This window comes from Notothenia coriiceps, unplaced genomic scaffold (genome assembly GCF_000735185.1).
Source record: "Notothenia coriiceps isolate Sejong01 unplaced genomic scaffold, NC01 NC01_scaffold00037244, whole genome shotgun sequence".
NCBI lineage: Eukaryota > Metazoa > Chordata > Actinopteri > Perciformes > Nototheniidae > Notothenia > Notothenia coriiceps.
Window position 1 is genome coordinate 730,441 of NW_011369945.1, and position 16,304 is coordinate 746,744.

Here is a 16,304-nt window from a genome sequence, read left to right on the forward strand (position 1 = left end):
GGTTGACCTTGTTGAATAATGGTGCTGGTGAAATTCACTGTGTTCTTTTTGGCCTGAGTCCAACTCTACACCATACCTGACGGCAAACACAGAAAGAGGTTTGGCTTCGTTGGAATCTGATGAATGGAGGATAAAATTGTGACCTGAACTTGAATTCCTAACATTAGATTTTGCAAGGTGGTCATAAACACTTTTAGTTTCCTGTTTATATGGTGTATAAAGATGTGGGGGGGGGCATTAAACTGGAGGAGCTGAGAATTTAGTTAGCTTACATGGCCTGGATACTCTCCGAGTGCAATGCTTTAGGCAGCTGTCTCAAATTTCCTTCAGCTTTGTTAACTTCTTCTTTTACTAGTACACAAGTACTTGCACAAAAACGTCAACCTTTATCAGCTGTGATTAGCACTAAAGGTAGCAGATTGAAACTCCAGAGTGGCATCTCATGGGTTAAAGACAGCTGCCAACATCTGTAGCTGTGGTTAGCTTTTAATTGTGAGGCCCAGCAAGTGAGCGAGCAGCATGGTGGAGAGGGGGCTGGCAGGACCGCATTTTTCAGTCGAGTGTTCACAGAGCAGCTTTCCGGCCAGCCATGTGGACTCAATGATGGCGTCCAGGGGTGCGCTGTACTCCTATGAAATATTAAATCTGCTCAGCCCCCAAGTGTGGACAGACCACCTGCAAGCAAGCGTGGCGTGCGGCGAGCCCCGAGATCAAATGTCCCCCAGCAACACGCACATGCACAAACATACACATGTATGCATGGGGGAGAAATACACCAATGTCCCCACACAGGATAAACCTGCAGGCCTGCACATGCTTACACTAATGGACATAAACACATACAACAAAAAAACCCTGAGAACATGGGAACACTCAAACAAATGTGGGAGGAGAGATCCGTACAATAACACATTTCCTGCCAGTGATAAAGAGAATACTTTTTATTGGAATTTTCCAAGCAGTATCCTTTTCTCATGGAAAGGTCTATTTCACATACTCAGCTCCAATGAATACTTCTTATTCTCTCTCTTGAAACAATTAGCATATGCAGTGAACAGTGATGAAGAACAAGAACAAGAAAACATCTATGAAAGAAACTAAGGACTTGGCACTTTCAGAGACCCAAATGTAACTTAAGCCTACTTCGAAAAGCAGCCAAGAGGACAACGGGTGCTTGTCGACTGCCGTCCCCTTCAGGGCCTCGTTCATTTACACGTCGTGCAGTCGGTCTTCAGCCTCCCCTCTGCTCCCCCGCGGCATCTCTGCCTGCCCAGATGTGCAGCTGTTTATTTGGAGCAGCGATAAAAGCAGCTGGCCTGTCCTCCACATCCTCCAAACGAACAGAGGGGGTCGCCATTCTGCAGACAGACAGCTCTAGAGGAGCAACTGGCCGGCTCAGGTAATCCGATTTCACTCACTCAACACCAGGTGAAGAGTTTCTTTTCTTAAACCTTCACTGCTCAACCATTGAAAGCATCCAGGGAAGAATAACACTGCTTAAATGAATATATAGTGTGACTATAGTGGTGTTTTTCAGGGACTTGTTTTGTCTTTTTCTTTTGTTTTTCACCTCAGGTTTATAAAATGTCTTTAGATGAGCATCAGGACTAAAAGAGAATATTTACAGACCAAGCAAATATGTATACATATGACATACTCGCACACTTTTGTTGTTGTTGGCAGTATCACAGAAAGAAGAAATGTAAAAACTGCTCCACCTGTTAAAAATCTGCTCAAAGATTGTTGGTCAACCCTGTCAGAGACTCTATGACTCTAATAACAACCTAGTGAGGCTGTCCAACAACTTAATCTCTGACCCAAACCATGTTCTGAACAGTGAATATGAATTGCTACCATCTAATCGGAGATACAGGGTCCCACGATTCAATAAAGTCAGACTGAANGACAGGGCTGTGGTTTCAGACAGAGGGTGAAAAGAGGTGCTGCAGCACAGGCAGTATGAGAAAAATAAAGAGCTTTTTGAACATTGTAAACACAAAATACAAATAGGAACCTAGAAATGACCATAATAGGACCCCTTTAACCCTTCTATTAAGTTATTATGACTTTGGTTGCTTCTTCATATTTATTAACCCTGTCAGAGACTCTATGACTCATCATAATAACCTAGTGAGGCTGTCCAATAACATCATTTCTAACCCAAACCATGTTCTGAACAGTGAATATGAACTGCTACCATCTAATCGGAGATACAGGGTCCCACCATTCAATAAAGTCAGACTGAAAGCACTCCTTTGTGCATCAGTCAATCCTCACAGTAAATACAGAGCTAAATCCCAGATCAAATGCACGCTGAAGGCTCTTTGAGCATGTTTTCTCTCACTGATTGTGCTGTTGTGTTAAATGTTTGTTGTTTGTGTTTCATGTATTGTGTCTGGATACTTGTCTGTTGATGTTGGACATGGAGCTGCTGTGACGCAAGTCAAATTTCAGACTTGATCTGACCAATAAAGTAATATTGTATCGTATTATCGTATCGTATCGTAAAAAATGTAATTACTTAATAAAACAGATTTCTTTTTTTCAAATTATCCTATTAATCTCCACTAAAAGATACACATACTATAACTAAATTAAATAAACATAAGAATTCTATAATAAGTCATCAATAAGAATTGTCTTTTACATTTTTCTTCAATGCAACACAAATCTTTAAACTATTTGTAATTAAGACTTCATCCTAAAATGTATTAGATCATATTTTTTAAAACTCAATTCTAGTTTGTTTACCAATTCATGCATCACAATTATTAATGGTATTAAGAATACTGAAAGATTTAAGGTTGAATAAATCACTGCCATGCACAATAATTGATCAATAAATACAACCCCTTCATAACAGCAGCTCATGCAGTAACCCCTAACCATTCCATGGACACTAGTGACATCCAGTGGTCATGTTGCGTGAATAACATTTCAAAATACATGTCTTTTGTTATTCCATTTCTTGTTAGGGGGTGCTAAACTCTGACACAGCTGCAGACAAGAGATCTATATAAGACATTGTAAAATTGTAAAAAAAAAATTAGATGTGTAAAAATAATAGGTTTATAAATATCTTAGGTTGTTTATGACTCTCCATACCGTTACAGCAGAAGTTCACGCTGAGTGGACAGATTTGACCAAAACAGCAGATGCTAATCAGAAAGTGATGATGTCAGTGAATGAGTCACACCCATAAAAAACATCAGCACTCCAACTGAATATCACCAGACCTATGCATGATATGCTGCATTTACATCATTACCAAACACTGTTCATTTTAGCCAAAGGGTATCCATAATTCTGACTTCTGAACACTATGGAGTTATACAAATCAACTGACTTTGTTACATCCAACCATATTTCAGATATGGCACCACCAGGCAACCTCTTCTTGGCCTCTTGTATCTAAACCCCACATGTGTTTCTCCCTAGGAGGGATACTTTAATAGAAGAGAGCCATGTTAAGAGTGTAATGTGTGTCAAAATGTCTTCTGTGGAAAATAAAGCTTGTATTTATGCTTTTGTGAATACATCCAAACTTGTTCTCACTGTATATTTGTTTTACTACAACCTCTTTAGTTTACATTTTGCTCAGGGTTGCTTTTTCTTGAGTCAAATGCTGATGGGAAATAGTTTAAGTTTCATTATTGCTATTAGTAAAGACTTCCTTTATTGGAAGTGAGCTCAAATGATTGACAGGAATTAGCTGAGTAGAGGGGAAGCCTTGAGTATGGAAACTGGGCATAATTGTAAAACCAACATTTTGCTAAAGAGAAGTCAATGTTAAATGAAGTTGGTTTAAACATTATTTTAACATTAACACATTTTTAAATGACTTGTAAATAGTTGGAGTTTGTAAAAGATTTAAAATAGACTCTGCGCTCAGCTTTTTTGGAAAATGAGATTCAAGAATTGTTTGTTTCCACACTGTTTACTTCCCTGCCGGGCATGTGTGCCATCTGCAGTCACCCAGGAGACTTTAATAAAGGGCATTTGAAAAATGCCAGATTTGCTGAAGCTGTGAGCTGAATTATGATGTTGTGTTTATGTCACCAAAAGGATAATGGATCCAACGAAATATTTAGAATAGTATAGTGCAGTATAGTATTAATAACATACTGTGCACTGCATTTCCTAATGACTTAAACACTGTTTGTTTATTTATAGAAATAAGAAATCAAACACTTACCATTGGGTGGTCAGAAGGTGGCGGTAGAGGCCCACTTGCATTTTACTCTGTATCCCTAAAACTGCAGAACCTCATGTGCACCTGCCTTCTCTGAGCCAAATGTAAATACAGTACAATGCGTGCAGGGTAAACATCAACTGGTCTTTTTATAAGGTGTGAATTTCAACGTTGTGCTAAAGGTCCTGGCCATATGTAAACAAGGTGAGGTGTTGGAAAATGAGGCTTATTATACTTTAAGGACATCATTTTTTAAATTCACGAAACAGCCTGCGTGTGTAGACTACTCTGCATGCTTTGTTTATAATGTAAATTAAAAGGCAAAACTCTGCAGGAAGAGAACCATCCATTGCTGCAGCAGACATTGACTTGCCCTTGGAATATATTTGTGAATGAACCCAGGCAGTGGAGCTCTATCCCTCCTCATTTGGATAAATGTCACGCGTTACCTAACAAGCGAATCAGTGTGTTTTTTTGTCATTCAAGGGAGGGTTAGACTGTCATTTTGTTGCCTTGGAGACAAGAAATCAATAGCATCATGCAGTATCTTCTTGCCCATTCCCAATAAGAAGGTTCAGTCGCTGCTGCCGTCATCAGGGCTCGAGGGGCGGAGGGGTTCGAGTCACCTGTGCTCTGATTGGCTCCTGCTGGTTATGCGCTGCCATTGAGGTTTTTTGGCCCGTGCCGAGAGGAGGTGTGTCTCCGGCTGAACAAGCAGACGCCTCTCGCATAAATACTCAACACAGCTGAGGTGATGATCAGACGCACCAATTTATAGAGCTGTGTTTTGTTCTCAGACTTTTCCCCCGCAGAGTTACTTTCGGTTTACGTGAACGTGCTGTGCTGCCGTGGAGAGAGGAAAGAAAGAGAAAAAGTAGTCCCCGGCTGTCATTAGATTCCCCAATCAGCAGAATTGGCAGCAGGTGTGAATTCATGTCTGTTTTTTCCCCTCATATATATTGGTGAGTACTCGCATCTTTTCCAGTTTCACCTATCCACATGTTAGCAGCTGAGGTGTGCTTGCCTTGTGCCTGATAGACATTACTAAATCATGCATCAAACACTGCTTTTGTTGGCTTTGCTCCTGCCCGCTAAGAACAATGAAGTAGTTGTGGTTTGTTTTGCTTGGTGATTTCCCTCAGAATAAGACACCTTTGTTACACCCACTCTTGTTTCCTTTTAAGATTTTCTATCGGGTGTTGCCCCTGGAGTTGGAAATGTCATGTCACACGGCTTGGATATTTAAATGTTATTCTAGGTCTCAATTTCTTTTAAGGAAATGATTGTCAGATTCCAGCTTCATAAGTTGCCTGCATTTGATGACCATTCTCAAAGGTCACAGTGGTCACACAGTGTTTTCTGTAAGCAATTGTTAGGGATAAAATGCATTTTAAATAGGCCTACTTGTATTCCTTTTTATTTTTCAAAGTTGAAAGTTGAAACACATAGCTTACTTTGCTGTATCCTCAGATAAAGTAAGATCCTGCATTCATTCTTTGGTCTTTAATACTGCAGGTGCAATTTAAGAAGAGATGCACTCTGCTCCTATCTATTATCAGTGACACTTTTTACATTCCCTTGTGCCATTCAGCACTCTCACTTGTTGATGTACTTCTTGAAACAGAGATTGGATTATAAGCCTTTCTGTTATCATACTGCCGATTGTTTTCCTGTCTGTAGAGAGGATATGCAAGATGCTTTGAAACATTGTTTTCGAGCACTGTTCAAACCTCAGCAGGCTTCTGGCTGTCTCTACCAGGAAGTTCAGGCTCGACCTCTTTACTGTAACCACACTTTGCTCTCTTGTGTGTGCCTACTAACACTAGATCAATGTTATCTTGTCTGTGATGTTACTTTTATGAAAAACATTTAATAAAAAAAGGCTTTTACTTTTATTTTTCAGAGCTATATCTAAAAATCTTTGCGCGTTATTAGATTTGGATGCTGCGAGTTAACCTACACTGTGGTTTTTCATTTGTCTGAACAGGAAGACATTTTTCTCACAACAATAGCTGGAGCTCATCTCACTTGTATGCATGGCATCATATGAAAACTAAGTGCAAGCTGCTAGACATATAAGGTCAATAAGATGTTCATTCTCACACCCATCACTTAGATTACCACAAGGCACTGGAGCAGTAGCTGATCCATGATTTAATTTCAGCGGTAGACTCAACCCATAGGTATCTGGATACAACCCATTCATTCCATCACAGTCCTGGGGGTCTTACTGCGGCACCACCCACATACCTGCGCAGCTGTGTGACTCCGGCATGGCACGTCAGTAACTTTGTCTTGTCTCCACACAGGCTGAGATTTATGATAGCTGTAGTAGGAACTGTGGGGTGGCAGAGGGGAAACAATGTTGATAACGCATCATGCATATTCTCCCTCTTGTGGAGTGAGATTGTTGCGGAGACCACTTGGCTCTTGTCCTCGCCACTACTTTCCAGACAGGAGCAATCATGGCCTTGGGCTTTTTATAGCCTTGAGACGGGTGGATGAACCCGGGGCCATGCTTGGGTAATGACTGAGTCTTTGAGCATCTTACAGAATGTTTTTTTTTTTTTTTAGCGGTCCTTGATAAAGGTGTAAAGCCAGTGTGGCAGATGGCAGTACTGACTTTAACAACTAGCTCTGTTAAAATGTAACTGCTAGTGTATGAATGGCTGTAACATGAAGCGAGTGCTGTTCACTATATAATGAGGTGAGGTAGTTGTTTTAAAAGTAGAAATGGAAATGGCTGCTAAACACTGGGTCAGCGCTTTTATATGCCAAGGGTTGTGATCCACAGGGTAAAAAAGATCAGATCATCACTTTTTATTTGGCATTTAGTGTATTCTGTGGCAGTAGGCACTGCAGTGATACTTAAGAAAACCCTGTAAAGGATGTCACTGGTCTTTCATGGAAATGTAACTTTGAGATATTGCACGAGAAAACTCTAGAACCACATTATATGCAATGTTTTGTTCGATCAATTTGATATTACATTTATTTTTTAGGAAGACTGAGAAAATAGCCAAATATTTACATTTGGCATTTAAAATTAAACGTTTGCCAACTTGCATGATAAATAAACCGAAAAAAATTGCTGATATATTTTTAATTGACAAACAGTTTTAGCTTTGAACTTCAGTAATCCTTCCGATACGGGCTTTGGAGACTCAGTATGTACATGACTAAACTTCTTACACGCTGTCTATCTTTGCCGTGGCATTAGGATGAGCGTTATTGTATGTGGGTCAGGAGTTACAGAGGGTTACTGTCGTCGTCATCATCAGCCACTGTCGTCATTGATCAATAAAGGCCATTAGAAACATGCTAGTGCTGATGTATTCTATTGAGCTTACTTTTAACTAGCTGTGGTCCATGCTGATCTTACATCAAACATATACAGGTTACTTATAAAACACTTAAAACACTTAACGTCTCCTTAAGCAATCAAGTATTCATCTCTGTGTGAGGGACGCACTCATCAGCCCTGCGTGACACAGCAGTAATAGATGTGACTGTGGTCCATGTATGTTTGTTTCCTCCTAGGTTAACTTGTTACATGTGCACCCCCACTTCCTCCTCATTGTGCCCCTTTATGTTTTATTAGGCCGATGTTCTGTTATTCTTAGCCGAGCAGGATGTTTATACGATCCCCGAACAGAAATATGACTGGCAAGGCCTGAGTGTTTATCTTTCTTTCCCTTCCCTCCCGCTCCTCTTCTCCTCAGGTCTTCACTGTCACTGTTCCTCCCTCCGTCCCCACCTCCGCCCTCTCTGCATCCCACTCAAAGATGAAATAAGTTTAAGAGCAGCCCCAGCTGACATTATTATTTCCATGTTTAACCTTGCGTTCCTTCAAGCCCCCTCCTTTTTCATTTTTGGACATCCGTCTATTCTTTTGGTCAAGTAAGCCATGTCCTCTAACTGGTGCAGTTAAGGTTACTTTACGTAGATTAGAGTGGTGCAGCCTTTAAATGTTGTGTCAGTGTTTCCTCATGAGGGAGATGAGGGGTGTGTAAATGTAGGGATGGAAAAACTGATTGATAAATGCCATTGCTTTAGGGGTTAATGATCTGTGGCCGTGAGTGACTCATGTCACATGACACTCTGCTCCTCAGGATGAATGTGTTAAATGTTCTTCGGTATTGACTTCTCTTTGATGACTGCAGGTTTTCCACAACATCATCAATGTGATTGACAGTGCTTCAAGAAGTTGTAGATGCACAATCTAAAATCCTAAACTCTATAGGCTATATCAGAAAGCCATGAATGGAGCCCTAACTTTTACTAAATTACACTTCCAAGAGTTTGATGTAAAATGCAAAAAGGGAGAATATTTGGTCAGCAAACTGTTGAGTCCAAAACAAGAGCTATCTATTATTAAATAATGTGCTTCCATAAACTTTATATCATACCAAAGAGGACTATCGAATTTCCTCGGTTACCTTAGTCTTCCTTTTCAATCAAATGAAACCCTAATTCATAAAGATATTATTTGTCCACCACAGTTCTGTGTGCAGTGTGACAGTTGGTGTACGATAAACCTCTTTTAAATTTAAGACAATTCATGTTCCAGTAAACATGGATATTTATAGATTTCTGCAAGAAGATTATGCTGAGCGTGAGTTTTGTATGAGTCATACGCGGTACAATACATTTCTCTGAACACATGTTAACATAATTGGTCCTTATTTTAAAACCATATTTTTAATCATCACTACGGTATAATTTTCACCGTGCTGTGGTCCAAAAATAAATATTTACATTTATGATTCAAACTAGGTCAAGCAAAGCCCACACAACTCTTCCCTAAAAAAAACCCAATTCCATTAAACCAGATAATGTTAGTCTTTTGTCGTGTTCTGTTTGTCTTGTTCCATATAGCCAGTGACCACACACACACCACAGGCCTGTGGCCACTGACCACAAGGTAGCAGGCTTTAAATAGAGAGCGTGAGAAGGCCGCTCAGCATCTTGTCTCAAGACGCATCTGTCAGTCCAGGCCCTGCTTCAAGACATTGGATAATGAATGCACTGAACATGAATAAACAACCCTTTTGTGATTTTATTCCAAAATGGAAAGTTTGGCCACGCTTTGATGGAATTGAGTGCATCAAGTTCCAACCCAACCAAATACCACAACACGCCCCCAGCACACTCTCTCACAATGACTGTTTTCTGGTTGCCACTGCAAGAGCACATCAGCTTGCATTTGGAAACGGACCCCTTATACAAGCCATATTGTGTTCTGTGCGGCTTTGCAGCTCACAAACTGGATGTTTGGTTTGCTGTTGTCAACATGTGCAGAGAAACAAAACCATGACTTGGTTATCTTTAATCTTTGTTCCATTCAATTATTGATTTTCAAGGACTTTTAGTAATTTCTTCTTCTTCAGTGAAACCTGTCCCTCTTTAGTATGAGTCGAAAGAGGGAGAAAATCTATAAGGGAAATTATTAAAAATCACTTTTAATCAACACAATAAATGTTTTAGTATTAAAAGGTTTGCACGTACATGCCTTCTTGGAATGGCATGCTTTCTCTTGTCATTTGGACCTTGAGGCCTATTGCACAGCATCTAATCAAACTCATTTTTTCTTTTCACCCCGCAGCCCAGTGTTTGTTCCCGGCCGAGATATGACTGAGGTGATGATCAACAGCACCCCCATGGAGGACATGAGGCTCAGCCCCAGCAAGGACAGACTCTCCTTTCAGGTAGGACATGTGCAAACTGAAATGCCACTTACATGATCCCATACCCAGAAGAACTAAATAATGAATAGAAGGCTAAGGAAACATTTCAATAAACCCTTATTTTTCATCATCTATTACGTTGGAGACATTGGAGGTTTGTCCCAACATTAACATACAAGAAGTGTGATTTACTGCAGCCTGTCACAGGAATGAACCCTGCAGATTGAGAGAGATGAGAGAAAGCGGCCATCAGGTGGTCTTGACAAGGTGTCGCCAGCGGCTTTGTTTTACTGTCAGCTCAACAGCGCCATTTTGGATACTAAACTACTGAAACACACAGCTGCTTGCTTATTTTTGTGTCTTGGTTGTCCCCAGTGTTTAGTAGGATTTTAAAAGAGACCTATTTTGTATCAGCATCTTCTTAAAAATAATGGTTTGATAATTAAATAACTAATTATTTTTGAAAGGAAGGTTAATGAAGCATCGTGGGTTCAGAGGTGCCAATGGTGTTTTAACCGCATGGGTAACAAAATATTCTTCAAAAAAGCAGAGGCTTCTCATTTAATAGACCTGAAAGGTAATTGTCTATTTTTAAGATAAATAATCTCATAGAAATTGATGTCAATTATTTATCTGAAAGGTTTGCATTCATAAACCTAATACAGTGGCCTTGTAATGCCCTTCAGTACTGTATGTAGATGTCAACTTTGAAAGGAAATAGACTGACCCGGAGGAAGAGCCTGGCTTCCTCTCCAGTTCACACCCCAGCTGTGAGTCCGTCTGAGAGGATGAGGAGCGGATGAGGGGGAGAAATTAGAGAAAAGGAGGAGGCTGCTGCTTCTTCACTCTTTCCATCCCTATTTTGTATTTACTCACCTCGGCCATTTGCCCAAGGTCCCAGTCACTCCTTAGAGAAGCAGTGATGTTGCCTCCAGTCACTTCCTCAATAACGGGTCCCGGGGGCTTTGACACAATTTGTGTGACAACTAAATTCCAGCTGCATCTAGAAAAAGGTTTTGAAATGAATGTGATCTGCTAGGGAAGAAGGATGAGGAAATGGTTACTGATTTACTGAATCATCATCTCAAAAGGCAATGTCAGGATTCAGATATAAAGTTGACCCCAACCTTACTCCCACAGAAGATCCTGAAATAGCCTGTATTGTGCCTTGCCAATGTCGCTGCTTCCTGCCACTAAAAGTGAAACAAGTTATGACATGTGTTAGCTATGAGTCCAAAGGCAAGGTCATTCTACTAATTCCCCTTGGTGCTGACGCACAGTGAGGATTGGTGATGCAGGTGAGAGTATGGAGATGCACACAGGCATTAGACTTAAACAGACATGCACACACACACACACACACACACACACACACACACACACACTTATAATCACACCTCTTAGCATGGTTCTATAAGCAGCTGCTTTTGGAAAATGTAAAAGCTGCTGAAAAACATATACATGCTTCTATAACCTAACATTCACAAGGGATATTTATAGCATGTTTGTCTTTTTCCTCTCTACTCATCCATCTCCTATGGAATTCATGAAGACTTGGACACAGCTGGATCCCCTCTATCTCTTCCCCTCTCGTCACAGTCTCTCTCCTGCCTCTTCTAATGCTTTCTTTCCACTCGGCTCTCTGCCCAGACAGCGACATTGCTGAACCCCCCCCTCCTCCCTCCCTCCTCCTCCAATGTCTTAGAGTGAAATATGCAGGTCTAAAAATATTCATCCACTTTATCCAAACAACAGCAAAAAATGCTGTTCTTGGACCAGGAGTGGCAAGCCTTTTCCCCTGGGCCAGCTCTCCGGTTCCTGAGAACAGAAAGTCTGAGTTTGATATCCAATCTTGCCAGTACAGGGAATGTGTGTAATCTCTCTTGTCCAAATGTCTCTCATGCCCTTCAGTTTGGATCCAAACATTTGAGAGATCTTTATAAGCAGACGTATCACACTGGATTTGCAGAGAATGCGGCCGATTTTGATGTTCTTTCCTAAACCTTTTTTCCATCTCTACATTAATATGAAATATTCAGCACTTACGGCTGACTTTTATTTTAGTTGTACACAAATCCCGTCCCAGTAAACCTTCAACCTTTTTCGTGTTTTTACTGTTGATTTGAAATGACCTGGTTTTGTTCTTGTAATCTTCTGAGCATTTGGTGATGTGGTACTGGATTTGAAGTTGGTAAGCAGCTACGAGCTGCTTGGCACAGTGCCTTTCAAAGCATTTAGATTTAACATGATGCAGCATTTCCTGTAAGTCTTACTAGACATGCCTCATTTACCCGTACACAGTCACCAGTGTAACAAGTTCTTTTGCAATTTTGTTATTGGGTGAGCACCTATGTGGAAAGCTAGCTTTTAGAAGAATGTGGGCTGGGCAAGAGCAGGTATGCCACTGGGATCTTAAGCAACCACTTCCCTTCAAAGATGTTTAGTCTTCGCATCACTTCCTTCACAGTTGTTTAGCCTCGTAGTGGTGCCTGCAACACTTCTACAAGGTTCAAGACTAAGTTCTGGTATACTTGGCACATCAGAAATATGCTCAAAAATAATTTCTTGCCTTACAAAAGGGGACAGTGTACTCTCCTGGCTTGAAACGACATCCTCTGCCATTCAGAATACAGACTGTATTAACGCCTGAGGTTATTGATAGATTAATAATTAGTATTTTCCCTCTTTTCTTTGCTCTCCAGATCTTCCCGGACCCCTCAGACTTTGAGCGCTGCTGTAAACTCAAGGATCGTCTGCCATCCATCGTGGTTGAGCCGACAGAGGGAGAAGTCGAGAGTGGGGAGCTTCGCTGGCCTCCAGAGGAGTTTCTGGTCAGTGAAGAAGAAGAAGAAGAAGAGGAGGAGGAAGAGGAGGAGGAGGAGGAAGAGGAGGAGCAGAATAATGGCAACATCCAAAATGGACAGCCAACACAGAATTCTCAGCAGTAGAGGCTGTGTTGCAGCACCCATACTGCCCCATTTCCTCTTTCTTTCTGATAGACTGTCTTTTCCTGGTTACACTGCACCTCAGCACTCCCAACAAGCTGGCAGACACGGATTCAGTGTTGCAATGCCATCTCGTTGCCCTTGACACCAAAGCCATCAATCCCAAAAGAGAAGCAATACACCCAGGCGACACACTCTCACACAATAACTTGTCCTCCTGGACTTCAAACCCGCAAAACCGGACTTGAAAAGGACTGACATGCACAACCAAACCATGCCCACCACCATGTGTGTCTCAGCCCAGAACAGATGTCCTGTTGCACAGCGGCAGCTCGGTGCTCCATGGACAGCTCTTACACTGCAGGGGGCTGCAACTGCTCTGTGCTTTACTCCAAAATGGCTGGCGTCATGACCCCAGAGATTTCATACTGGCATACAGATTTATTGTGGTTCCTGTGGAGATTTATCGTCTCCAGTAACAATGTCCATACCTGTGTTGTCAGTTTCTGGATGTTAGTTATTGTGATTGCCACTGCTTTCCATAGATTTGTTTCTGAGAAGTGTATGTTTTGTGATTAGTCTGTTTTTTGAGAAGTGGGCGTTTTGTGTAAAATTTTATCCAACCCCCCCCCCCTGAGAAAGTCAGGCATTCACAGTGAAAAGGCAATATGAAATTATTTTTAGAGAAGTGGGCAGAAAGTGGAAGAAAATAAAACCAGCATGACCTGCTATGCTTATGCGACGCATTCATTGTACAAAAGCTTGTTGTGCAGTAAGGGCACAGTCACGCAATGATGCTCTCGTCATCACATTGGCCCCTTTGAGCCGTATGACAAAGCAAAATATTACAGTAAGAACAAAATCTGAGGCTAGCAGGTGTACTGTTCAAAAGGGTAAAGCTGAGTCAGGAGAGCGCGTTATTTTTGAGAAAACAATTGATGAAGCAATGTACAGACCAGATGAAGGATGTGTAAATACTTGTACTGAACCTGAGGCCTTGTAGTGCGCTGATCTTGTTTTTATTATGGGTTTGGCTTACTTTTTTAGAAAGGCACAGACTGAGAATCACTTTGAGCTGTCCACACCTGAATGGAAAGTCTCTGCTAGTCTTCCTTGTCGACATCATGAAGTTCAGGTCATGGAGACTTCATAGGACATAGTTCACAAATAAGTAAGGTTATAGCTGACAGTATTAAACTCATTAGTTCACAATAATTAATCCTGATGTTTGCCATAAGCTGTTGATGGGAAATTGTATATGTTCTCTGGTAGTAATGTGGTTTTTCTTTTTCAATTTCAGAAGTTGGTGTTCTTTTGTTCACTCTTTAAATCACCACTCATTGTTTTTCAAAGAAGTCTTCTAAGTTGTAGAAAATATGTCACTTGTGTACACAATATGAAATACTGTTGTAGAAGCATGATTGAGATATGTCTGTTTTGTAAATTCTCATTGAGTGGCATTAGGGCTGTGTACAGAACATCTCTTTCTCCTGTCACCTACAGTTCCCACATTGTTTTTGTAAAGCTCAGGGAGATTAGCCGCCATCTTTCTCTTGTTTTTTTGTATTTAGACCACTTTTCTCTGTGATGATTACAGAGGCTGTAAATAAACATTTGAATTTGCTATCCAACTGTGTGACTGCTGTGAAAATAATTGACTGAAGAGTTACTGCGTCTTTTATGGTACAAGACGTGGTAAATAAGTAGTTTACTGGGTAATCCTTTAGCGATTTATAGTGTTGTTTCCAAGACTACTTTCATTTTCCTTTATGTGAAACCCGCTTCTATTTTCCCCACTCATTTCACCTGCAGTGGTTACAGAAGAGCAGTGTTACTTCCTGCTCGGCATCTTTCGCATACATAATCTCTCTTTCTCTCAACTAGCACAGATACATGTATCAAATGCCTATATGTAGAAGCGAGAACAGGAACCATGCTATTTCCTGTCTTCAACTTGTTCACATGCAATCTGACTCCTAGTTAAAACAAAAGCTAATTCCTGAGCACTAAACGGCTTTAATTTCGAAGTTCTTGAAATGTCCCTTTTGTAAAAATGATTTTTTTTAAATGTGATGTATTATGGAAAACTTTAGTTTGACCTACACATGTTTAGGGACTTTATACCATTGAAGGAATATCCAGGATTACAGCCTATTAAAGTCTGGAAGAAACTCCTCACGCTCGACCCATAAACACTCGCCACAATGATACAAGACTAATAAAATGTGGTTCAGTAGAAAAGCTCTAATGGGGAACTGGGAGATTTACAGGAATAAACAACTTTTTGATCACTGACACAATGGGAACTTCTCAGGTGATTTGCTATGCATGGTATTATCATTGAGCCAATAGGTCAAGTTTGATTACCTTGTACCGGGAATTGTCCATCAGAGTTTCTGCGCTAGGCCAAAAGCCTGACAGATTGTGCTATGGTGGTACTCTCACTTCCTGGAAGGGGAACAATGAACTGACATTTTATCCTGCTTCCGTCTTCCTGGAAAAATGGAGCATAAAGAGTTATTAATACCCCGACCCAGCTGATAGTGTTGGTCAGCAGCAGTGTGTGTGTGTGTGTGTGTGTGTGTGTGTGTGTGTGTGTGTGTGTGTTTGTGTTTGGCCCAAGGGGCTGATGGGAGCCTTCTGAATAGGTCAGAACAGGAATGTCCTTTGTCCCTTTAAAAAACTGCTCCTTGATCTCCCTGGAAAATGTAATGAGATCATGGAAAGAAGAAATAAAAAGTAAGACAACCGCAGTGTTCGGAGGGACCGCATGAACTTGGATCCAGCTACGCACTTGTGTGATGTCAGCAAGACACCTCTGAACTTTGTGTCGTCTTTCAAATAACACTGGAAGAAATAGTGAGAAAGCAATATACTTCAGTTTTAATTTTAATAAAGGCCTAAGGGCGTATGAAAGGATGCCCTGAAGCATCTTCCTGCAGGATTTTGATATAATGAGCAGCTCTTCTCCTTCAGCCACTTGTCAGGTGTTTACACAATAAGGAACCTTTGTAATTAAAGACTGTTTAAAAGCAACCGGTAATTGAAATTAGCTTTGCATCTCCAAACTTGATTAAAACACTAAAGGATATGTAACATCATCAGTTACAATTCCCAAAAACACATTTTCAATCAATCAACACAACATGTTTTGACAAGGTTAGAACTTTCATTTTGTTCTGTGCTTTTCTTATCAGTTTGAAGTGAGCAAGGCTAATTTGGCAAAAGGTCATGTAGAATAATGTCATGTGCCAATCAGGATTTAGCAACATTTGAATCAGAATGGCAATTGTGTGAGTGTTTGCTTATGTTGCCAATGTACAAAAACTGCTAAACCAAGCTGAGCTTAGCAGCTACTGGCTTCAGTTTCATATTTACTCTACCAGCATGAGAGTGGAATCTATCTTCTTATCTGACTCAACAATAAAGCCACTGAGAATGTTTCTTAAAATGCTCATCCATTTATTTATTTAATGTGTA

The 16,304-nt window shown here is 40.7% G+C and overlaps 2 protein-coding genes across 3 annotated transcripts in view; one reads left to right on the plus strand and one right to left on the minus strand.

The window, feature by feature from the left end:
* The window catches only part of LOC104965166 (gamma-aminobutyric acid receptor subunit beta-1-like), a 417,189-nt gene that overhangs the window by 309,183 nt on the left and 91,702 nt on the right, over positions 1 to 16,304 (minus strand). The gene's annotated exons all lie outside the window — the stretch shown is intronic.
* Positions 1,260 to 13,491, plus strand: lbh (LBH regulator of WNT signaling pathway). 2 transcript variants are annotated; one of them, XM_010793150.1, is made up of 3 exons: positions 1,260 to 1,399; positions 9,798 to 9,900; positions 12,582 to 13,491. In XM_010793150.1, exons 1-3 carry the CDS (start codon positions 1,275 to 1,277, stop codon positions 12,825 to 12,827), a joined length of 474 nt encoding a protein of 157 aa, XP_010791452.1. In that variant the 5' UTR covers positions 1,260 to 1,274; the 3' UTR covers positions 12,828 to 13,491. The 2 variants fall into 2 exon arrangements, with proteins under 2 accessions (XP_010791452.1, XP_010791453.1); XM_010793151.1 differs by lacking the exon at positions 1,260 to 1,399 and adding an exon at positions 4,910 to 5,154.